This window comes from Podarcis raffonei, chromosome 13 (genome assembly GCF_027172205.1).
Source record: "Podarcis raffonei isolate rPodRaf1 chromosome 13, rPodRaf1.pri, whole genome shotgun sequence".
NCBI classification, from domain to species: Eukaryota; Metazoa; Chordata; class Lepidosauria; order Squamata; family Lacertidae; genus Podarcis; species Podarcis raffonei.
Window position 1 is genome coordinate 42,048,125 of NC_070614.1, and position 22,943 is coordinate 42,071,067.

Here is a 22,943-nt window from a genome sequence, read left to right on the forward strand (position 1 = left end):
ACACCATCTAGTGAAATATTCTCTTTTACTTTCACACTTATGAAAGCAGACCCTTGCAGTCCACCTTAGGTGTTCCAAGATAAATCTCCAGCATCTACAGGTGGGACAGAGAATGTCCCCTGTCTGAATGAACCTGGAAATCCACTGCCATTCAATGTGCCTATTATTGAGTTAGATGGACCTATGGTCTGACTTGGTATAAGCCAACTTCCTATATATTTCTTGGATGATCATCTTAGAGCAGTCTGAGTGGATTGCGAAGGACAGAAACACACCAGGAAATATGTGCATCCAAGAGAATTTATTAAGTTCATAGTGGGGTATAGGCACAAGAAAAATTTGTGGAGAAGAGGGGAACCAAAGTGGCAGCTCTTCAGTGATGAATGAGAACCCCTCTTTCACTTTGAGGACTGGAAGAGGAGGTACTGAGATCAGAAAGATTTCCAGCGGGCTAGAGTCCAGCGAAGGGAACTACAATCTTCTTTAGGGTGATTGTTTACAGACAAAGACATTTTTCTCTTTACAGGTAACAGTATTCCACTTCTCAAAATCTAAAACTCAAAAGACATGGCACAAATTATTTCTTGTTGCTCATGATTTAACGACCTGTTCCATGTGGTCTAGAGCAAACAGGAAGATTCAGATCCATCCAGGAGGCCCACCTTCTGCAGGTCACTTGAAGTGGGTGGCCCACCTGTTGATCTCCAGACATCAAACTCAAAGTGTACTCCTGATCCTAAATATGCAACTAAATTCAGCGTTTTTTTGAATATCTGTGTCCAGGGCAGCTGTTTACCAGCTCCATCTGGTACGTAGGCTGAGACCCTACCTGCCCGCGGACTGCCTCGCCAGAGTGGTGCATGCTCTGGTTATCTCCCGCTTGGACTACTGCAATGCACTCTACGTGGGGCTACCTTTGAAGGTGACTCGGAAACTACAACTAATCCAGAATGCGGCAGCTAGACTGGTGACTGGGGGCCATATAACACCGGTCTTGAAAGACCTACATTGGCTCCCAGTACGTTTCCGAGCACAATTCAAAGTGTTGGTGCTGACCTTTAAAGCCCTAAACGGCCTTGGTCCAGTATACCTGAAGGAGCGTCTCCACCCCCATCATTCTGCCCGGACGCTGAGGTCCAGCGCCGAGGGCCTTCTGGCAGTTCCCTCATTGCGAGAAGCAAAGCTACAGGGAACCAGGCAGAGGGCCTTCTCGGTAGTGGCGCCCGCCCTGTGGAACGCCCTTCCAGCAGATGTCAAAGCGATAAACAACTACCTGACATTCAGAAGACATCTTAAGGCAGCCCTGTTCAGGGAAGTTTTTAACGTGTGATATTTTACTGTATTTTTGGTTTTTATGGAAGCCGCCCAGAGTGGCTGGGGAGGCCCAGCCAGATGGGCGGGGTATAAATAAATTATATTATTATTATTATTATTATTATTATTATTATTATTATTGTTATTATTATTGCACCTTTTTTATATCACTATTCAGGGAAACAGAAAAAGGCACCAAATTCAAAAACTGCAAATGTTTGCTGCAATGGAAGAACTGGGAGCCCAATTGGTTTGTTTCAGTGTTTAGAGTGAACTACCGGTAGATCAATTGAACAAAGTTCAATTAATTATTTCAAAAATCTCTGAACTGCACCTGAATTCCCATAATCCCCGCACCTGAATTTCCATAATTAAGTTCATTTTGAGGCAGAATTTTGTAACATTTCTAATTTATCTTCAAGTTCACTCCTCCTTTCCCCACCCTAACAGTCTCTTAGTTTTCATTTAAAAAAAAAGTCAGACAGACATCTGGGAAAAAGTTAGAAAGTGAAATGTGGAGACAATGTTCTCAGGAGGTGCTGCTGTTACTAAGGACACCACTAAATTAATCACAGTTGATATGCAGTCAAAAAGGAGGAGTGTAAGACATTTCCTGTATCTTCCCTGCTGAGGATATTTGCTGTCTTCCAGCAGGAACAGCTTTCAGCAAGACGTACAGACCAATGAACAAAGCAAATTATGCTTCATGCCTTATACTGTGTGGTTTTTCTAGTATGGAAATGTTTAACCTGTTGACATTTTACCTGTGAGGCATCTTATTTCATGTATGTGGCTCCTGATTTACCTTTTTACTTTGTAACATTCTGAACACTAAAAAAATTAGCTGAGGGTGAAATATTTATGAACTGCAAAGTTGATTTGGATGAACTTGAACTGAACTAGTTTGTTGCGTGCTGAGGTCCCCCAAAACACCCCTACCCCAATAACTCACACATCACTCATAAATTTTTGTTTAAGGTTTTTGGCATAATTTTGGCCACAACTTTATTAAACATACAAATTGTGAGTGGTTGCTTAGGCATTGGTTATGACTATCTGTCCCCCCCGCCTTGGGGGACAGCACTGACTCCCGGATTCCAGCGAAAGCCAGTGTGGAGGAACAAGATCAGGGATAACTGGAGCTGCGACACAGACCCTCAGCTTCTCCCCGCATGCTCCCAGGGGCTTACGCGGCCCGCACCCGATTCCAGGGGTTTGGACGAAAGAATGGTAAGCCCCTGAATTCCTTTAACGGAATTCCCGTGCAGCAGCAGCAGCATTGGAGGGGCAGGCACAGCCAATCCATACCCCTCCACCAACCAATTTAAACCAATGCCTAACCGCCAACCTTACAAGTTGTGACGATTTGCTACGCAGTAGGCAAAAACCAAATGGCACACACTAATCAGCCAAAAGGAAAAATTCCTACCAGGCCCCCGCACCAAGGCGGACGACCCCATGACAGGCATAGCAAGGTCAAAGCAGAAGCCCAAAAGGGAGGGCGGGCGGGTGATCCGGTTCCCACATTGAAAGAGAAAGCAGCTTGCTGTGAACCTTGTTTAAATAACCTGTTCCCACCCCCAAATTGGCAACATCAATTTTATCCCAGCAACTCAAACAGCCAATCCTTGCCAGGCCTCTCTATCTTATCCTGCCTGGCAACTACAGGGTGTCTTGCTAGGCCCCATCCGCAACACGTGCTCTCCTTTAGTGAGAACACGCTTTGCGTGCTGAGGTCCCCCAAAACACCCCTACCCCAATAACTCACACATCACTCATAAATTTTTGTTTAAGGTTTTTGGCATAATTTTGGCCACAACTTTATTAAACATACAAATTGTGAGTGGTTGCTTAGGCATTGGTTATGACTATCTGTCCCCCCCGCCTTGGGGGACAGCACTGACTCCCGGATTCCAGCGAAAGCCAGTGTGGAGGAACAAGATCAGGGATAACTGGAGCTGCGACACAGACCCTCAGCTTCTCCCCGCATGCTCCCAGGGGCTTACGCGGCCCGCACCCGATTCCAGGGGTTTGGACGAAAGAATGGTAAGCCCCTGAATTCCTTTAACGGAATTCCCGTGCAGCAGCAGCAGCATTGGAGGGGCAGGCACAGCCAATCCATACCCCTCCACCAACCAATTTAAACCAATGCCTAACCGCCACAGAGCCTTAGCTCACCGCCAAACCACTCACAAATGCAACCCTTCCTTCAATCCCAAAGCAACCGTAGCCAACCAGGTGTCGTTCCCTATAGGGGAAAGATGCACCCTAAAGGGGGCAGCAGCCTTGAAGGTAATCACAGGGTGCAAAATCACGGAACCACCTGAAGCAAGGACCTATTTTATTTACTTTATTATTTTTTATTTTATTTTATTTTCCCCTGCCTTATTAACATGCTTTCCGGCCTCTTCGGTGGTAGTTTGTCTAGGCATTGGTTCCCGACTAGCTGCACCTGACCTCAGCAGGGCAGCACTGACGACTGGGCCCCACCATATCGTCAGTACCAGCAGGCATTGGTTCCCGACTAGCTGCACCTGACCTCAGCAGGGCAGCACTGACGACTGGGCCCCACCATATCGTCAGTACAAGCAGGCATTGGTTCCCGACTAGCTGCACCTGACCTCAGCAGGGCAGCACTGACGACTGGGCCCCACCATATCGTCAGTACAAGCAGGCATTGGTTCCCGACTAGCTGCACCTGACCTCAGCAGGGCAGCACTGACGACTGGGCCCCACCATATCGTCAGTACAAGCAAACATTGTGGGGGAGCAATGAATCCCAAAGCAACCGCATCCAGCCAGGTGTTGTACCCCATAGGGGAAAGATGCACCCCATCTGCCCTAAAGAGGGCAACAGCCTTGAAGAAAACAGCATGGTGCAATATCACAGAGCCACCTAAAGCAAGGACCTATTTTATTTTATTTGTTATTTTATTTTATTTACTTTATTTATTTTATTTTATTTTATTTTCCACTGCCATATTAACATGCTTTCTGGCCTGCTCGGTGGTAGTTTGTCTAGGCATTGGTTCCCAACTAGCTGCACCTGACCTCAGCAGGGCAGCACTGACGACTGGGCCCCACCATATCGTCAGTACAAGCAAACATCGTTGGGGAGCAATGAACCAGGATCAGACTCAAGCTCACCCCAAATGCTCCCAGGGACTCTTGCGTGGCCCTACCCCTCGAAAGGGGTTGACAAAAGCATGGCAAATCCTTGGATTCCTTTAATGGAATATCTTTGCACATTGGAGGGGACAGGTGCTCCAACCTCCCCTCCAGATCACCTTGAACCAATGCCTTAAATTATTTTGAGTCCAGGGAGAGCTGCCATCAACTCGAACCAAGCCCTCTTGCATGCAGGAATGCAAACTTATGCTGGAGGAAGACGGCAAATCATTCTCGCCTAGCTGTACCACCAGCACTGCGGGAGGACCTGCACAGGTCACACTTGACCGCACCAAAGGAAGGATCTCCTCCCAAAGCATTCCCCATCTGGACATCCAGTATATGTTCACATGGGCAGGAAGACTGAGATGGCGCCCCAGTCCAGACTCGTCAGCGCGCTTGCCAGCCAAGTGTACAATGCTGTGGCCCAAATGCGCACAGCTGCTCCTATGAAAAAAGGAAACAACAGACAAGCATCAGCACAGACATCATTGTGACACTTCCTGATATAACCCTTGTCAGCGCCAGACTTCCAATGACCCGTATTCACAATCCTGTCTACTGACAGGCCCCCAGTGTGCAGCCTTTGCAGCAGCACCTAATCGTAAGGAATGAGGCATGTTCAGCGGTAAGCAAGCCGCAGGCCGTAATAACTGGTGCACAACGTAAGCACATTGATGCCTGGCTAACGGGAACCCATTTTCATGCACCAGGAGCAGGCCAGCCCCCAGGGAATAAAGCCAAATATTCTGTTATCCATAACCGGGCAAGGGCCCTCCTCACCTGTAAGGGAAGCCTGATTGTGGCACTCCTGCCCACTAAGACTGTTTTAGAGTTCCCAACTCTAACGACAAGCTCCAAAGCAGATGAGGAAAAGTCCTGAAGCAATAAGCCTCCAGACTCTCAGCCCCATGCTGGCTCCAACAACCATTTCCCCAACCCTCAGTGCACCAAAATGCAATGGAATACTGAAAGGAGTCTCGCCTTGATCTTTTACCAGCAGATAAGCTTTAACTTGTTGCAGATACTGCATAGGTAAAATTGACCGACTTCCTGCCCACTGTCCTATGAGGTTGGAGCCTATTCCAACCTTCCAAGGCCCTGTGCACTACAAACTTTATACAAGGGTCTCTGAAAAATAAAGCTTCAGTATAACAAGACATTGCAGCGGACTGAATTCTTATAGTTATAACAGCATGCCCAATCTGCAGCAGGTGGACCAAATACTGCAGGATCTGCTCAGAGGATGGGGGCCAGTTCATCTGAATGGCCAAGGACTGCCAGCTTAAGGCTAAGAAATCCATCCAGGCCTTCTCATAAGAGCTAAAAGCAGAAGGGGAAATGGAAGCTGCTGCTCTCTGTAATTACTAATTGTTGTCAAAATTCCACAGGTGGTCTGGAAAAGTCTGGCAGTAGCTGAGTGTCTGGAGCCCAGGATCCGAAGCGCTCCATCTGAAAATGGGATAGAGTGTCAGTGACATCATTAGAGGATCCCGTAATCAGGAGAGCAGAAAGCACAATATTAAACCTTAAGCGGCGCAGCTCAAAAGCGTGAGCGGAGGGGCGGAGACTCTGCTGGAGCATGAGGACTGTTTTGCCAAGACGCTCACCACTACCTGGTTATCAGACCAAAAGCAGATCTGATGTTCGCTGAACTCCTCGGGCCACATGTGAACTGCTACTACAATGGGGAAAACTCAAGAAAAGTTAGGTCACATGATTGCCTCACCATACCGGGCTTGAGGCCATGGCTTTGCACACCAGCAGCCCCTGAAATAAAAAACCAAAGGGCAAAGATCCAGCATCAGCATGAACCTGAAAATCCCTGTGCAAGTTCCAGGTATCCTGCCATGGCCAACTACTATTGCATACATTTAGGAATTGCAACCATTGCGTGAGATCCCATTGCATGTATGAGAAAGGGAAGGGGACCTCAGGCCGCCTGGCCTAGTGGAAAGGGAAGGGGCGGCCTGGGGCAATCACTCTGCATGCAAGATTAATTAAGTGACCCAGCAAGATCGGATCTGATGAAGCATCACTTGCTACAGAGGAAGTATTACAAAATAACTTCCTTCAAGGCAGACAGCTTCTCCATAGGCAAGTGGTATGTTTAGCAAACGATATCCATCTGGATCCCTAAATAAAATGGGAATATGGGCAAAAGGTATTGAGCTATTGCTTGCCAGCTTCCAGCCCCCGCTTGGGCAGGGGGCATCTTGTGCTGCCATCATAATACGTAAATTTACAGGGCCGACACTGGCCAGAACCCCTAAAGAAGTCCCGACAAAGCTGCCGCCGAGCCAGCTTCCTTTTCAGACACACACTCTGTGCAATGCAACTACACACTCCATGCAACACAACTACACACTCCGTTCAATGCAACTACACACTCCGTGCAATGCAAAAATGCACACTGTGCAGTGCAACTACCCTCCATGCAATGCAACTACACGCTCCGTGCAGTGGAACTACACACTCCGTTCAATGCAACTACACACTCCGTGCAATGCAACTACACACTCCATGCAATGCGCCCACACCCACTGTGCAATGCAACTACACACTCTGTGCACTGCACACCCTCCATTCAATGCAACTACACACTCCGTGCAATGCACACACACTCTGTGCAATGCAAAAAACACACCCTGTGCAATGCAACTACACCCTCCGTGCAATGCACACACACTCTGTGCAATGCAACTACACACTCTGTGCAATGCGCCCATACCCACACACTCTGTGCAATGCAACAACACACTCTGTGCACTGCACACCTTCCATTCAATGCAACTACACACTCCGTGCAATGCACACACACTCTGTGCAATGCAAAAAACACACTCTGTGCAATGCAACTACACCCTCCGTGCAATGCACACACACTCTGTGCAATGCAACTACACACTCTGTGCAATGCAACTACACACTCCGTGCAATGCGCCCACACCCACACACTCTGTGCAATGCAACAACACACTCCGTGCAATGCAACTACACACTCTGTGCAATGCACACACACCCTCCGTACAATGCACACAACCTCCGTGCAATGCAAATCTCTCACACAATGCAATGCAAATGCAGCCCATGCAGTGCTGTGCCCTGCAACGCACAGAGCAAACTGCAATGCGGGCACGCAAAGGTGCTTTCTCCCGCTTGCATATTGCAAACGTGGCGCCTGTTACATCCCTCGCAGTGAGGGAACCACCAAAAGGCCTTCGACACTGGACCTAAGTGTCCAGGTAGAGCAATGGGGGAGCATGCAGCTGTCCCATATAGGGACCAATCCTGCAACCTAGGCATTACCGGCACTATGCGCTGACCAGCTGAGCTATCCAGGATGATCCCTAAAGACCCAGGACAGCCTCACCCTGACCCCTGTAGAGGTCCAAGGTGATGTCTGAATCATCATCCCTGCTCCTCTTTGCCCTCCTCCTGGATTGCAGCCTTCAAAAATGCTTCCTTCTGGAAGAAGGCACCTGGCTGTCCGCAAGTCATCCCCTGCAGGAGAGGCAAGCTCTTGAGGCATCTGCAAAAGCCCTGTCATAGTCCGCGAAAACTAAACAATGTAAGGAACCGATGAAACCAATGCTTCATGGACCACATGGGGACACTATTCAGGCCGGAAACGCTTCCAGGCCATCGAATTCTAGGGCAAAGCCCTAGGATCACGTGCTAGGCCAGGCATAAATGTTTCCAGTGAAATAGCAGAGTTGAGGTAGCCCACAGCTTGTCCAGGTACCCCTGCTTGCCCTTTTAGAGGGAAGCACCCCTTCAAGAAACCCAAAGTTCTTTTATCACAAATGGGCCGAACTACCCAGCAAGAGAATAGCCCAAAAGGAGCAGTTTGTTTTGTTTTGTTATAACAATGGCTAAGAGGGGGATATGAACCCTGTCTCCAGGTCCTAGTCCTACACTTTAGCCACTAACCCACAATGGCTCGTCTCTAAAATGGCAGTCGCCACTATCAGGGCAAAACAAACTTAACGAAAATAAACTTGTTCAGAAACAGCATAGTTCAAGAGCATATACAGAGTGCTCATAGTCATTGGAGGCACAGAGAGCCTCTGCCGCACTGTCTGCCTCAGATATACATTAGCAGCAACTGAGCCTGCAAGCCGGTACATTCTTATAGAGAGGTCAGAGACTTAACAATTAACTGCTACCTGTAGCAGACTTAGGCTTGGAAGTTATGTGCAGGCCAAATAGGACTCCCTGCCTCTGCTCTTGAGAATCTTAGTCTCATAGCAATATTAAAGGAACTCAAAATAGTGCTCCCGCCCAAGGCTAGATTAAAATTTGGCCAACAGCGCTGCACACACTCAAATAAGGCCAGCCTTCGGGGGTGCTATAAACGAAAGTGATTCCAGCTAAGCTGGGAAAAGCCCTAACTAGCCCCACAATTTACAACAGGAGAAATGGGGGAAACCTTTTTGCGAAAGAAAGCCCCTAACGGGGGCTCTCTCCCTATTGGGAAAGGCAAGCCACAGATAAAGGGAGAATCTTCCCACAGGGCAGGGTAAGAGGTGGGGTAGGAAATCGAACAGGAAAAGGGGGGAATTAAATTATTTAAGGGACTAGAGAGGATTAAAAGAAAGGGGAAATAAAGAAATAAAGAAATGTAACCAGACAATGAGAAGATTGCATCACTGTCCTCCAGACAGTCCAAGTGCTCCATGTGATCCGGTTCCCACATTGAAAGAGAAAGCAGCTTGCTGTGAACCTTGTTTAAATAACCTGTTCCCACCCCCAAATTGGCAACATCAATTTTATCCCAGCAACTCAAACAGCCAATCCTTGCCAGGCCTCTCTATCTTATCCTGCCTGGCAACTACAGGGTGTCTTGCTAGGCCCCATCCGCAACACGTGCTCTCCTTTAGTGAGAACACGCTTTGTGCAAAAGAATAAACCTGAACAAGAACTAGTTCCTTTTAAAAAATGAAGTTTCCAATCACTGGTTTGCTTATAATTCTTCCTTCAGAGCCTCAGCTTGAATCCAAGTTTTCCTTGAATGCCTGACATCATACGATATCAGGCCCATGAAAAGTAGGCATGGTTTATACCAAAGAGCCTGGCCAGGGCAAACTCCAAGGCCTGGAAGGACTAATTAGACTTCCAGGCGAAACCTTCCCCACCCCTGGTCTGGAGGAAGTAAGTTTCTCAGAATCTCAGTTTTCATTTATGAAAAGCAAAAGCTTCTAGCCCTCATGGCTGAAATTAGTTTTGTAAAGGAAAAATAATATAGAAATCATGCTAAGTTTCAGAAGCTCCCGACTGTACAATTTTGGCACCCTTTACTTAAGACTTTCCCCAGTTTCCCCACATTTGGCCCTAACAATTTCTTAAAGGAATACACTAGAAAAAAAATATAATGTAACCCAGACTTTAGCAACCAATGCTTTCAAAATGTGTAGTAATCCTACACTATATTATGCAGATTGGCTGTAGCCAAAGCCTTCAGCTCCTAGTGTATTTGGAGGTGATCCTAAATGTTGAACAACTGGACAACTGCTCATCTGTTAACAGTGCAACCTACTTGTGATCCTTGCTGCAAATAAACACCTGGCTAAGGGTTGTCACCAGCTTAGTTGCATTCAGAATTAACCACCGAAATCAATGGGCCTTTGTGACTACCAGCTTGTCTTTTAATTTTAATGTGCATATTTCTATTATGATTTAGTCTAGGGTTTCCAAAACTTGGGTCTCCAGCTGTTGTTGGATTACAACTCCCATCATCCCTAGCTAGCAGGACGTCAGGGACGGTGGGAGTTGTAGTCCAAAAACAGCTAAACCCAAGTTTGGGAAACCCTGATTTAGTCAGAAACAACCCTAATAAAAGTTGGAACTGATGGAGAAAGCAGGAGGTAGTGGAGAATCCAAAACCTTTTATCTGTTCCTGCAAATGGCTTGCTTACCTTTCTGTTCCTTCAGCTCTACACAAAACTTATTTGCAGCTGGAACAAACAGGCCTGGCTGGTTTACATTCCAGCTTGCAAAATTGAAGGGAGAATTATCAGCCCACTTCCACTTCCTGTTCTGCAGGAATGAGACGGAAAAGATTGTGTGATTAAAGAAGAGAGTTGTTGTTGTTTAGTCGTGTCCGACTCTTCGTGACCCCCATGGATCAGAGCACGCCAGGCACTCCTGTCTTCCACTGCCTCCCGCAGTTTGGTCAGACTCATGTTTGAAAGAAGTGAGTAGCCCACCACAAAAACGGGAGAGTTTGACCAACTGGAAATTACTGTTTGTTATGGCGGAGACATTTGAGGAGAACCCCATCCCACCATAGAAAATAAAGGAGAATTTGTGTATGGAGTTCAGACTAGGAAATTGTTGAGATAATTACGTTGCGAAAGAGCCCCATCTCTGATGACAATCAGGAACAAGCTATGTGAAAGCAGCTCACTTGCAAAGGATCATAGAGTCCAATCCAGACATCTGCGCGTGTTTTCTGTTGTGCTAAGATGTACTTGGCTACAATGGAAGATTCTTCCTGATTGAGGATGGAGGCAAGATGGACCCCACGGCCATAGCTCTGGCAGTCAACCTAAAAATGGAAAAGGAATTAGAGAAGCTTTGCTACCATATCTCACCAGTAAGATTATTGCAGAGTTGGAGCTTGCCAGTGTCAGATCAATTTCCTTGCATCGAAGTTTTTAATATTTTCTGAATTAGACTTTCTTGAGTATTTTTAAGATGAACAGGTCTTCCCAGAATATTATAAGGCAATGCTGTTCCATACTAACTTGTGTGATACAATGTTATTGAGCCTGTCAGTATTTTGCTGGAGGAATTTAAGCACATACCAGAAAATGTTACGCTTGCACAATTAGAGTGCTTTAAAGCATCATCATGGCACAATAAATCTACTTCTAAAAAGAAACAAAAAATAATTGTGGCTAGGAAAGTGATGAGGAAGTGGATTGAAAAATATGGGATCTTTGGAAGATGTATAAACACTCCCACAAGCAACTCAGGATGAATATTCAGTGTTCTATAATCTCCCTGCAAACAAATCAGAATGAATGGGTGAAAAATATGCAACCCAACCCTCATGCAAACTGCAAGAGAATCAGGATGAATACCCAATGGATAGGTCATCTGGAAGAGCCTTAAATTTGTCTTTGTACACAACCCCAGATTCAGAAGTATCTTTATTTGCAATTTTACAAACATTTTAGGGAAAGAGAACATATGGTTGGATATATACAATGAAACTTGACCTTGAGGGATTGGCTTTGGAATGTCTGCTCAGTAGAAGAGCAACGTGGGGGCGGTCTGCCCCAGGTGTCATCTTGAGGGAGATGACATTCGGTGTGCCGCCCGCGATGGCTCCCAAGCCTCCTCCAACTCCTGAGCTGTCAATATGAAGGGGGAAGACCGGCAGCAAAGTGGCACAGCTCTCCCCCTTCCCCAACGGCTCAGGGGAGAGTCGCGGGTTGGCGGCTAGCCCCTGAGCATGGCTAGCCCCCTGGGATGCACATGGCTAGCCCCCACCCCTGGGTGCACAGCATGTGTGCCACTCCAGGTGCCAGAGCACCTAGCTCCGCCTCTGTGTCTGCTTTGTTTCTGCTTGAGCTCTGCAACTCAGATGATCAGACTCCATCTAACCAGCTGAGTTCCCTTCCTTTTGTGGTCAGCCCTCTTTTGTTAATTGAAAAGTATCGGCTAGATGTTGTCATGGGACTGCCCATGCTGATTGCCTTTCTCATTGTATTATGCCTTGGTTGGTGAGAAACTCCTCTTACCTCAGCATCAGCCCATGTCATCATCTTTTCAATATATGCATAGCAGTTGCCCTGATTTCGCAGCCATCCACTGGGACAGGCAGCCTTGGCTGTTTTAGAGAGAAGGAAATGAGGGGAAATAAGGGATTATAACAGTAAGCAGGTTGTTCTGAGTGCGACATTACGTATACCATTGGTGATTCCATTTAGAAAGCACAAGTTATTTAGAAACCAGTGACTAGAGATCTTGTTAATATTAAAAGTTTAATTTGCATAAAATGTATGCATTGAAGTTTAAACGTCTGTAAATGTTTGCATTTGCAAAGCAGGGAAGTTTGCATTAAGCAAGAGGTTTCACTCTAGCTGAAAGCGGAATGCTGGTGTTTTTCCATTTAAGAGGGTTTGGCTTACCTGATCACTCTTCTCTGGAAACCCAAGTAGATCCCTCATCAGCAGGAAGTTGAAACCTGAGAAACTCAGTATCTTTGTGTTGTGGGAAGCCAGCAGAGAGATTGCCAGCTCAGCGTGTTGGGAGAAGGAGCCTCCAGCATAATGGAGTATGTCTCTGAGATTGGACTGTATTAAAGGATTTTAAAGACTGAACTGCATTGCTGCTACTTGAGTGCAATGTGTAACTTTGTATTTTTGTTCTTTGTAACATTTATATGCCACTAGTTTTTAGACTGCTCTGCAGCAAAGCTTTGAAACTAATTCTTGGGATGGAAAGTTCATTTATTTCTGCACAAGGTCCAGATCAGGGATTCCGCTGACCAACTCCAATAAATTATGTCTAATTTAAACTCTCCTGCTTCCGTGTTCTAATAGGCTTAGCTGGGTTGCCATCCCTTGAAAATCCACTAAGTACTTTCGTTCTCATGACTGCTTAATTTCAGTGAAGATTTCTGGGAAATTCTCAGGTGTTTGCTAAAATGCTCACCAGGACTGGAGACGAGGATTCCAAGAAGGCAAAGGCTGAAGTAGGTGACAAATCCCATCTTCTGACTGACCTTTTGGAAAAGAGGAATGTACAGTCAATTCAAGCGGTGTGTTGTCAATTTTGCCATTCAGCCAATGTGGGAAGGAAGGAAGGAAGGAAGGAAGGAAGGAAGGAAGGAAGGAAGGAGAGATAAATATTTTATATCCTATAATCACATTTCTCCTTTATTTGAACTTTCATGAACTGAGAAGCTTAAAGAAAGAAAAGAAAACCTGAACTTAACAGAATGTTAAAATTTGGAAAGACCAACTTGAAGACCAACTGCTCAGGGCAGGAATCTACACCATCTCTGATTGTCCCCAGCAGATAATAATCCAGCCTCTGCTTATATACCTATGCATTTTGCTCCATTGTCGAAGAACTCATACCTTTGTGGATTGTCTCCTATTCTTCAGCTAAAATCTACTCGCCTGAAATTTCCACCCATTTAGCTTTGTCCTATGGTGCAAGGGAGAACGTCTGCTCTATCTTTTTTGAGACAGCCCTTCAGATATTTGAAAGCTGCTATGCTTAATCTCTTTAATCTTCATTTATGGGGGGAACACCTGAGCTGACATAGTTATGTCCTGTTTTCGAAGAAAAACTAAGATCATGTCAGCGTGTGAATGTATGAGAGGTTTTTTTTAATCAAAACTGGAAGGAAAATGTTGCATCATCATCATCATTATTATTATTATTATTATTATTATTATTATTATTATTATTAAAATGTAGTGCCACAAGGAGGAAAACAGTGCATGCTGGCAATCTTGTAGGGCCATTTCACCCATTACACAGTAGCAAACCCAGCAAAGGGAAAGCCCTAGGTTGTCCCTCAATGGGGTATTTTTCTCTATAATATGTATATCCTGAATGCAACCCAAGATCAGAGGGGAAATCAGAGAGACCAAGTCTACTATGTCTACCTGTCAGGTTTCAGGGAATCCGATCCCCCTCCCTCATGGCTGGCTGCCAGAAATGGGAAAACAAGGTGTTCTTACCAAGATAATTTATTCAATATTCACAGAGACATAGGATGTCGCCTCTCAGATAATGGTGTTGCTCCAAATAAGTCCCACCCCTCCGTCTCTCCTATTATATATTCCTACATCAGCTAATCTGTGTGTTCTGCCTCTGAGCTTTCTGTTCTCCTACTCTCAATGCCCACCAGGACCTGAGAGGGGAGTTCAGGAATGCTTCCTAAAGACACTGAGTCTGTCAGCTGTCTCTCCCCTAGTTCTTTTTCCTCCTCCTGCTTGTCATCCAGTATCTCCCAGCTTCTCCCCTCTGCAGCCTCCGAATTATTACCTTCTGCAAACCACTGTTCTAAATCTATGCTGTCTCCTCTTGGAAGGGCAGAAGAAGGGGGGAGCGGTCTCCACCATTCCTCCCCAGTCCAGTCTCCTAGGACCTCCCTGACTCCAACAAGACTGTGTCCATAGGTGATCATCTGTGCTCTCCCCCTTTACATTTTCTATCACTTAATCATTGTCATGAGGGCAACCTGGGATCAAAAGGGCAATGCACATACACCAAGGCCAGATGGTACACCAGTCTTCAGAATTTTTTAATTAATTCAATCTATCTAGGAGCTCTCAAACATTTAACACATTCACACATGCTCTGTAGGGATATATATTTACCAAAGACTGCTGCTCTGTCTGATTAGATGGCTGTCAATGGACAGGTCCTCCAGGTGTTGCTACAAAGGTCTTCGACCCAAAACGGGTCTGTCTCCAGAGTTCTTATACTCTCTGCTCAATCTCTTATTATGTGTCAGGTGGATGAATATATTGATTGCAGAGCTTTTGGATTATGTGTCCATCTCTATCCTTGTCCCTGTGCCTCTAGCAAAAAGGACGCAATGGTCCTGCAATGTGACATTTCTTCTTCCAAGGAATATTGTTCCTTAAAAGAAAGTCCTGGTGATCTGCAATGGCCATCAGTCACCGGGACTTGCTGTTCCTCTTTGGCAACCTTGCAGGTATTGACTTTTCATTCCAAACATCCATCTATCCTTCTCTCATTCATACAAGTTGCAATGAATTACATTAAAAATAATTCATGTGATAAGTGTAGTGGAGACTTGTTATTTTGAAAATAATACCTGGTATGGTGTGCGACAATCCCCTTTTTGGTCCTGAAATGTTCTTCCAGGTGAAAATCAACGCCTAGGCATCAGTTCTGAAAAATAAAGTATTGATTGAATCTACTCAGGAGCTCTCAATCATACCACATGTTCACACATGTTCTGCAGGGATATAGTACCCAAGGAGAGTTTTTATGTGTATGACTGCATTCCCAAGGCAATATATTCCATTTTCCTGACCATTTGCTAACTGTTAACGTGTACGTTATGGGACGTGGGTGGCGCTGTGGGTAAAACCTCAGTGCCAAGGACTTGCCGATCGTATGGTCGGTGGTTCGAATCCCCGCGGCGGGGTGAGCTCCCGTCGTTCGGTCCCAGCTCCTGCCCACCTAGCAGTTCGAAAGTATGTCAAAGTGCAAGTAGATAAATAGGTACCGCTTTATAGCGGGAAGGTAAACGGCGTTTCCGTGTGCTGTGCTGGTGCTGGCTCGCCAGAGCAGCTTTGTCACGCTGGCCACGTGACCCAGAAGTGTCTGCGGACAGCGCTGGCTCCCGGCCTCTAGAGTGAGATGAGCGCACAACCCTAGAGTCTGTCAAGACTGGCCCGTACGGGCAGGGGTACCTTTACCTTTACCTAACGTGTACGTTACATTCAAGCATTTGCAAGCTTCTGGAAACCTAGTGGAATAAACCACAAGTTTAGCATTTATTTTTGTGCTATTTCCTTCGAGGGGGGAAATATATGTTTGCAAGCCTGGAATCCACTTGCAAGTCTGGAAGTCTGTTTAGGGCTATGCACCACCTGAGGCCATGCAAGTTGCTCCACAAGTGCCTTTCCCAAAACAAAGATGTTTGCAGGGCATCACACACACAAACACACACACCAGTTTGGTCAATGGGCATAGATGAAGCTCCACTATACCCTTTCTTTTAGAAAAACTGCTTGCAGAGCACTACTGGTGTGAATAAAATTTAGCTGGACATATCAGTATACAGCGTGGTGTAGTGGTTAAGAGCGGTAGTCTTGTAATCTGGGGAACCGGGTTCGTGTCCCCGCTCCTCCACATGCAGCTGCTGGGTGACCTTGAGCTAGTCACACTTCTCTGAAGTCTCTCAGCCTCACTCACCTCACAGAGTGTTTGTTGTGGGGGAGGAAGGGAAAGGAGATTGTTAGCCACTTTGAGACTCCTTTGGGTAGTGATAAAGCGGATATCAAATCCAAACTCCTCTTCTTCTTCTACAGATGCATGAGCACATGACAACTGCAGATGCATGAGCACATGTAGCACTGGCCTTTTGATCAGTAAAACTAATGAAATAAACCCCTTGTGTTCAGGCTGCCCAAGTAGATTCCCAGTCTAATAGCAGAGAGGGTTGTTAGACTGGTTTTTGGGCTGCTATGCAAAGGTCTTCAACCTCAAATGGATCTGTCCCTGAGGTTCTTTCACTTAGTCTCGTACCATGTGACAAGCAGAATGATACTGTGCATTGTATATCTTTTGAATTATGAGCCCCTCTTCCGGCTACACAAATTAAAGATAATAATCTCTGGCCTTGTCTCAGTGTCTCTGTCTCTAGGCAAAAGGACACCATGTGTTCCTGCAACGTGGCATTTCTCCTTCCAAGGAATATAGTTCCTTAAAACAAAGTCCTGGTTCTCTGGAATGGCCATCAGTCACTGGGACTTGCTTCTTCTCTTTGGCAACTATGCAGAGCTTGACCTTTCAAATATCACCTCATTCTCTTGCCATTTATACTCAGTTTATACCTGAGTCTGTTAAAATTAGTATCATTATCAAGACAACAAGCATATATCCACAAAATCTTCAGACTCGTTTTGCAAAATAGCATCTGACTTATTATGGTGTGTGACATGTATGCACCTCGGTACAAGTCATAGGTAGGGATGGAGTGGCTATACTACTGATTTTTGTTGTTCTGGGTATGATATGTGATGCTACATCTTCATTTCTATTTATCAGGACAGCTAGATGGAACTTCCGTCTTAAGGGTCAGTAGACTTCTGATTACAAGTGAGATCCTCCTCCCCAGTGCTATTTTTCTTGAAAAAGAGGTGCTGGAACTCACCACAAACACCTCCCTTGCTCTCTTATAATGGCAATGGCACCCATCTGAGAGGTGCCAGAACTGAGTTCTGGCGAGTTCTGGCTGGAAGAAAGCCCTGCTCCACAAAGACACACACAGAATTCAAATCTCCATTTTTAGAGACAGTATATATCTCATTGCCAAAAAAGAAGAGGAAAAATTTGGACTCTCTTCTGGTCAGAGTTCAGGGGTTGCCAATGTGGTGCTCAGAGGCACCAGTTGCCTGCCAATGCCTTTTCTGTTATGTCATGCCCCTCATGGCAGCCATTTTGTGTTATACCTTTCCAGTGCTATTTCTCTAGAAAAAGAGGTGCCAAAACTCACTAAGAATGCCTCCATTGTTCTCCTATAATGGGGAAGGGCACCCAGCTAAGAGGTGCCGGAACTCCGTTCCAGTGAGTTCTGACTGAAAAAAAGCCATGCCTTTATCAGCCATTTTGTGTTACATCACATGCAGCTAAGCAGCCATTTTGTGACTGGCACCCATGGCCCTATCTTCGTGTTTTGTTAGACCAAATGGAAAAAGAGCGAAGTCCCAACCAAAGAAGAATAGCAACTTAAACTGATGGAATATGCACAGCTTACAGATTTAACATATAGAAGAAGAAGAAGAAGAGGAGGAAGAGGAGAAGAAGAAGAAGAATTTATTTATTTATACCCTGTCCAGGCTGGGTTTCCCCAGCCACTCTAAGCAGCTTTCAACAGAGCATTAAAAACAGAATAAAACTTCAAACATACATACATTTAAAGAAGATTGGGAAATGTTTATTGAATATATGGGTGAAAATTGTGTACACTTAAAAACGTTGGTAGAATTAAGATAAATTCAACAGTGTAGATAAGTTTTGATTTCTGTACTAATGGAATACTGAATGGTTATCTTATGTAAAAAGGGATTTATTGTATGCAAACTGAACCAGGGAAAGAGAAGAAGGGAAGTCAATGATTTAAGGTTGCTTAAATGAATATTCCAAAGTGTGTGTGTGTGTGTGTGTGTGTGTGTGTGTGTGTGTGTGAAATCCCAGAACTGTCTAATTCAGGTATACAACTCCCCTACCTGCCCCGCCCTCACTGAAACTCACAACAATATTTTTCCTAATGAAAGGCTAAATGACACAGCAGAAGTCCTTGAATGATTTAGGACAAATGGCACTCCTTGTAAGAACATTGTGTTTGAACAGTATATTCCTTTTGGAACCATGCAGAGCTACAGTACATTGAGATACCATTGAACAGTTTGTCTCCGAGCTCAAACTCAAAGATAGTAATTGTGGAATTGGCTCTGCAGTGACATTTGAGGGGAATGATCAGATTCTCCATCAAGTTATGGAGGCAGTCCATACAAAGAACATCACATTTAAAAGGGGTGAGATTCAGGCCAAACCTGAATCTGTGAAGTGCATGGGCCAGACAGTGACTGCAGCCATACAGCCAGAAGGGTAAGCTACTATGCAGGAAGTAATAAAACAAGATTTCCATCTTAAAGCAGGGGAAGCGCTCATAAAGCATGGATGGCCACAGTATCTGAGAGATGTGTCCTTGCTGCAAAAACCCTTTTAGCATGTAAATGACTCCTTATGTTGTCTAGAAGTTAGGTAACTGTCTGTTGTCTGAAGTTAAGTAACCGGGCCACATGACCCAGAAAGCTGTCTGTGGACAAACGCTCCCTCGGTCTGAAAAGCAAAGGTAAAGGCAAAGGACCCCTGGACAGTTATGTCCAGTCAAAGGCGACTATGGGGTTGCGGCGCTCATCTCGCTTTCAGGCAGAGGGAGCGGAATTTGTCTGCAGACAGCTTTCCAGGTCATGTGGCCAGCATGACTAAACTGCTTCTGGCACAACAGAACACTGTGACAAAACCAGAGCGCACGGAAACACTGTTTACCTTCCCGCTGTAATGGTACCTATTTATCTACTTGTACAGGTGTGCTTTTGAACTGCTAGGTTGACGGAAGCTGGGGCAGAGCAACGGGAGCTCACTCTGTCATGGGGATTTGAACCGCCAACCTTCCGATCGGCAAGCCCAAGAGGCTCCGTGATTTAGACCACAGGCTCCCTCAGCCTGAAAGCGAGATGAGCGCCGCAACCCCATAGTCCGCTTTGACTGGACTTAACCGCCCAGGGATCCTTTACCTTACCTTTACCTAGAAGTAAACTTTTATTTGGGAGACAGAGTGTCTCAAAGACAGAGTATCCTCTTGCAACTTATGACTCATCAGGACATTCAGATAACTAAAGCTAGAGCAAGAGGATTGATATGCAAGCTGGCATATCCAGTGATAATTAGAAGGTGGGTGGAAGTTGTTGCGCTTGTGCTAGGCTTGCTTTGAGTAATCAAAGGGAACCACATAAACCACAGGTGGTTCCTGAATTACCATGGAATATGTTGGGTGTAGATGCACTTGAACATGGCTCTCCCCCTTTTCTTCTTGTGGTTGATGTTTTTCAATATTGAGAAACATCGAGCCCGTCTTGGAAGATGGCAGTAACTGTGACTGTTAAGTTTAAAGTCAGATTACCAGATTTTTTTTCCCCAATGAATCCAGGGACACTTTTCAACTTCCTACTAAATAGATGGATTTTGTCAGGGGACTGGTTTGTAAATCCGGGGACTGTCCTTGGGAAACGGGGACATCTGGTAACCTTAGTTTAAAGCTATGTTCATGGGTCATGGAATTCCTGGGATAGCTGTGTGTGATAATATGCCCTTCACTAAGAGTGTCGACTGTTTGCTCATGATTGGGGGTTTGAACACGGCTTTAGAAGCTGTTCATCTGGTGGCAATTTCGTTTTTCAACAAAACCAAGCAAGTGAGATTGCTAGAAACTTGAGATGGTGACCGGCCACTCAAGTCCACCCAAGCTAGGGCTGGGGGCTCTTCTCCTTACAAAGCATATTAAGGGAGTTCGCTTTATCCATCTACGCTACCCAATGACATTTCTACCACAAGAGTGTTTGCTGCCCATCCCAGCTACCTTTAAAAGGACCAGCTGCTGCCTTGCCCGGCCTCCTTCCTCCTTTTCCTCATGTAGAGGAGACTTACCCATTTCTCCCTCCCTTCCTCGGTTTAGAGGCTCTCTCTGGGGCTTGTAGTCGCCACCGGTTATCAGAGCCAGAAAGGAATTTAACTCCCAACAACAGTTGCCTCTAGGCTGTAATATTTTTTTTGCTATTCTTTCAGTGAGTAGCAGGAGTTTTACTAGATAACTCTTGTTCTTTGTCAGAACTTGGCGGAAACTGCTGGGTAGACAGCTAAAGGGCAACCCCTTTAAGAGGCCTTGAGAGGTGAACAACCCCTGGTTTTAGCTTGGACTGGGCTGGGCTGGGCTGGTCGCTTGGCCACCTCATATTTCCAGCACTCCCAGTCACTTGCTTTTATACCATTCCTGGGCCCTTAATGCTGGATAATGTTCCCAAGGAATGTCCTGGAAGGTGTGCCAGGAAACCCAGCAAGATGGGCAGGGTATAAACAAAATTAGTAGTTGTATAGTCATCGTTGTAGTAGTCTTGGTTTCTGCCCTCATTTAGACCATTATATGGGCTGCCAATGACTACACAGCAACATTATGTTCATGTTTTAAGTATTTTTTAAGAAGTGCTTGTACTCAGAACCCTTTGCGGTTGTTTTTCAGGTGTGAATTTCTTTGGAAATTGGGCATATAGTTCTTGGGGAGTAGATAACAGCAATGTCAATAAAGCCTGCCAAATGATAAACCTGAAGCAACAGAGCCTTGGAAGGTTTTCTATTGTCGTTGTTGCTGGGATGTTTTAAAGGGCTATTATTACCCTTTGCTCAAATGAGGGTGCCTACATTTGCAGACCACCTGAATGAAGCGCACCAATCAAGGACCACCATTTGGGAACCCCTACTGGGGACCATTGTGTTTTTCTGTTCTGCCTTTAGCCAAAAGAACACAAATGCAACAGACAGCAACATTTCCACTGATGTGTTGTCTTTCCCAGTCCTAACTGGAGATGCCAGGAGTTGAACCCAGAACCTTCTGCATGGAAGACACATGCTCTGCCACTGAACTACTGTCCTTTGTAGGGATGGGGAGAGACAGAGAAAAGCGGTGGGATTAAATTTGGATTGTGAGTGGAAGAAAATGAATTTTGAGCTGGGTAAGAGGCATGGAGAAGGAGAAAGCCCCAGTTTCCAGTTTTAAAGTAATCTTTACTTTAAAGTTCTGGTATCTCAGTAAGATAAGCAAGATGAGAGTTTGGTAATGTCTCCCTGAAGCCATCCTGGTATGGCAGCAATGCTTGCTCTCGCACAGAGATGAAGAGGCCGCAGAAAGCAAGAAAATGAACAGGGTGCCTCTAACGTTTCTTTGTCACTAGGTGGCAGCAGAAAGCAAGGATTGAATTCTGTGTTGGTTGGGGAATCATCAAGAATGTTGATCAGTATACAAATATGAACAGTTGCATTTCCACAAATAAGTGCTGTGCTTGGTTCATTTCATTCACAAAACCAGGTTTTTAAAACCGTTTTCTCTATTTATGAAAACAAATGGACTGACATTTTTATTTTTATTTTTGCATGCCACATCAGAGACAATAAAGTCAAGACTGGAAGTGGGGGTATTTACATTTTAGACCAGGAGTGGGGGGGGTGTTTTATCAGCCTAGGGGGGCACTGTTCCTTCTGTTCAAGCTTCCAGGGGCTCCTTGCCAGCAGTGGGCATAGCAACAAATAAAACTCTTATCTTTGTGTTGTAGGTTATTTTCTATACACTCATTGTTGTTGTTTAGTCGTTTAGTCGTGTCCGACTCTTCGTGACCCCATGGACCAGAGTACACCAGGCCCTCCTGTCTTCCACTGCCTCCCGAGGTTTGGTCAAACTCATGCTGGTAGCTTCGAGAACACTGTCCAACCATCTCATCCTCTGTCGTCCCCTTCTCCTTGTGCCCTCCATCTTTCCCAACATCAGGGTCTTTTCCAGGGAGTCTTCTCTTCTCATGAGGTGGCCAAAGTATTGGAGTCTCAGCTTCACGATCTGTCCTTCCAGTGAGCACTCAGGCCTGATTTTCTTAAGAATGGATAGTTTTGATCTTCTTGCAGTCCATGGGACTCTCAAGAGTCTCCTCCAGCACCATAATTCAAAAGCATCAATTCTTCGGCGATCAGCCTTCTTGATGGTCCAGCTCTCACTTCCATACATCACTACTGGGAAAACCATAGCTTTAACTATACGTGCCTTTGTTGGCAAGGTGATGTCTCTGCTTTTTAAGATGCTGTCTAGGTTTGTCATTGCTTTTCTCCCAAGAAGCAGGAGTCTTTTAATTTTGTGACTGCTGTCACCATCTGCAGTGGTCATGGAGCCCAAGAAAGTAAAATCTCTCACTGCCTCCATTTCTTCCCCTTCTGTCTGCCAGGAGGTGATGGGACCAGTGGCCATGACCTTAGTTTTTTTTTTATTCTGAGCTTAGACCATATTTTGCGCTCTCCTCTTTCACCCTCATTAAGATGTTCTTTAATTCCTCCTCACTTTCTGCCATCAAAGGTTGTTGATATTTCTTCTTAATTCCGGCTTGGGATTCATCCAGTCATACAAACACCCT

The 22,943-nt window shown here is 45.4% G+C and overlaps 1 protein-coding gene across 1 annotated transcript; it reads right to left on the minus strand.

Annotated features, from left to right (window-relative positions):
* Positions 1–383: 383 nt before the first annotated feature.
* Positions 384–17,776, minus strand: LOC128399398 (regenerating islet-derived protein 4-like). Its single transcript, XM_053360807.1, has 7 exons — positions 17,708–17,776; positions 15,296–15,372; positions 13,150–13,219; positions 12,234–12,322; positions 10,892–11,032; positions 10,401–10,521; positions 384–551 (listed from the first exon to the last, which is right to left on the minus strand). Exons 3-7 carry the CDS (start codon positions 13,205–13,207, stop codon positions 484–486), a joined length of 477 nt encoding a protein of 158 aa, XP_053216782.1. The 5' UTR covers positions 13,208–13,219; positions 15,296–15,372; positions 17,708–17,776; the 3' UTR covers positions 384–483.
* Positions 17,777–22,943: the final 5,167 nt, after the last annotated feature.

Bases quoted from the DNA above. Each gene is read 5' to 3' on its own strand.
- LOC128399398 (XM_053360807.1), bottom strand. From the start codon at position 13,207: ATGGGATTTGTCACCTACTTCAGCCTTTGCCTTCTTGGAATCCTCGTC. The intron at 10,522-10,891 runs GTGAGCTGCTTT...TCATTCCTGCAG, and splicing joins GACTCTATGATCCTTTGCAA to AACAGGAAGTGGAAGTGGGC. The intron at 552-10,400 runs GTAAGCAAGCCA...TTTGAGTTTTAG, and splicing joins AGAGCTGAAGGAACAGAAAG to ATTTTGAGAAGTGGAATACT.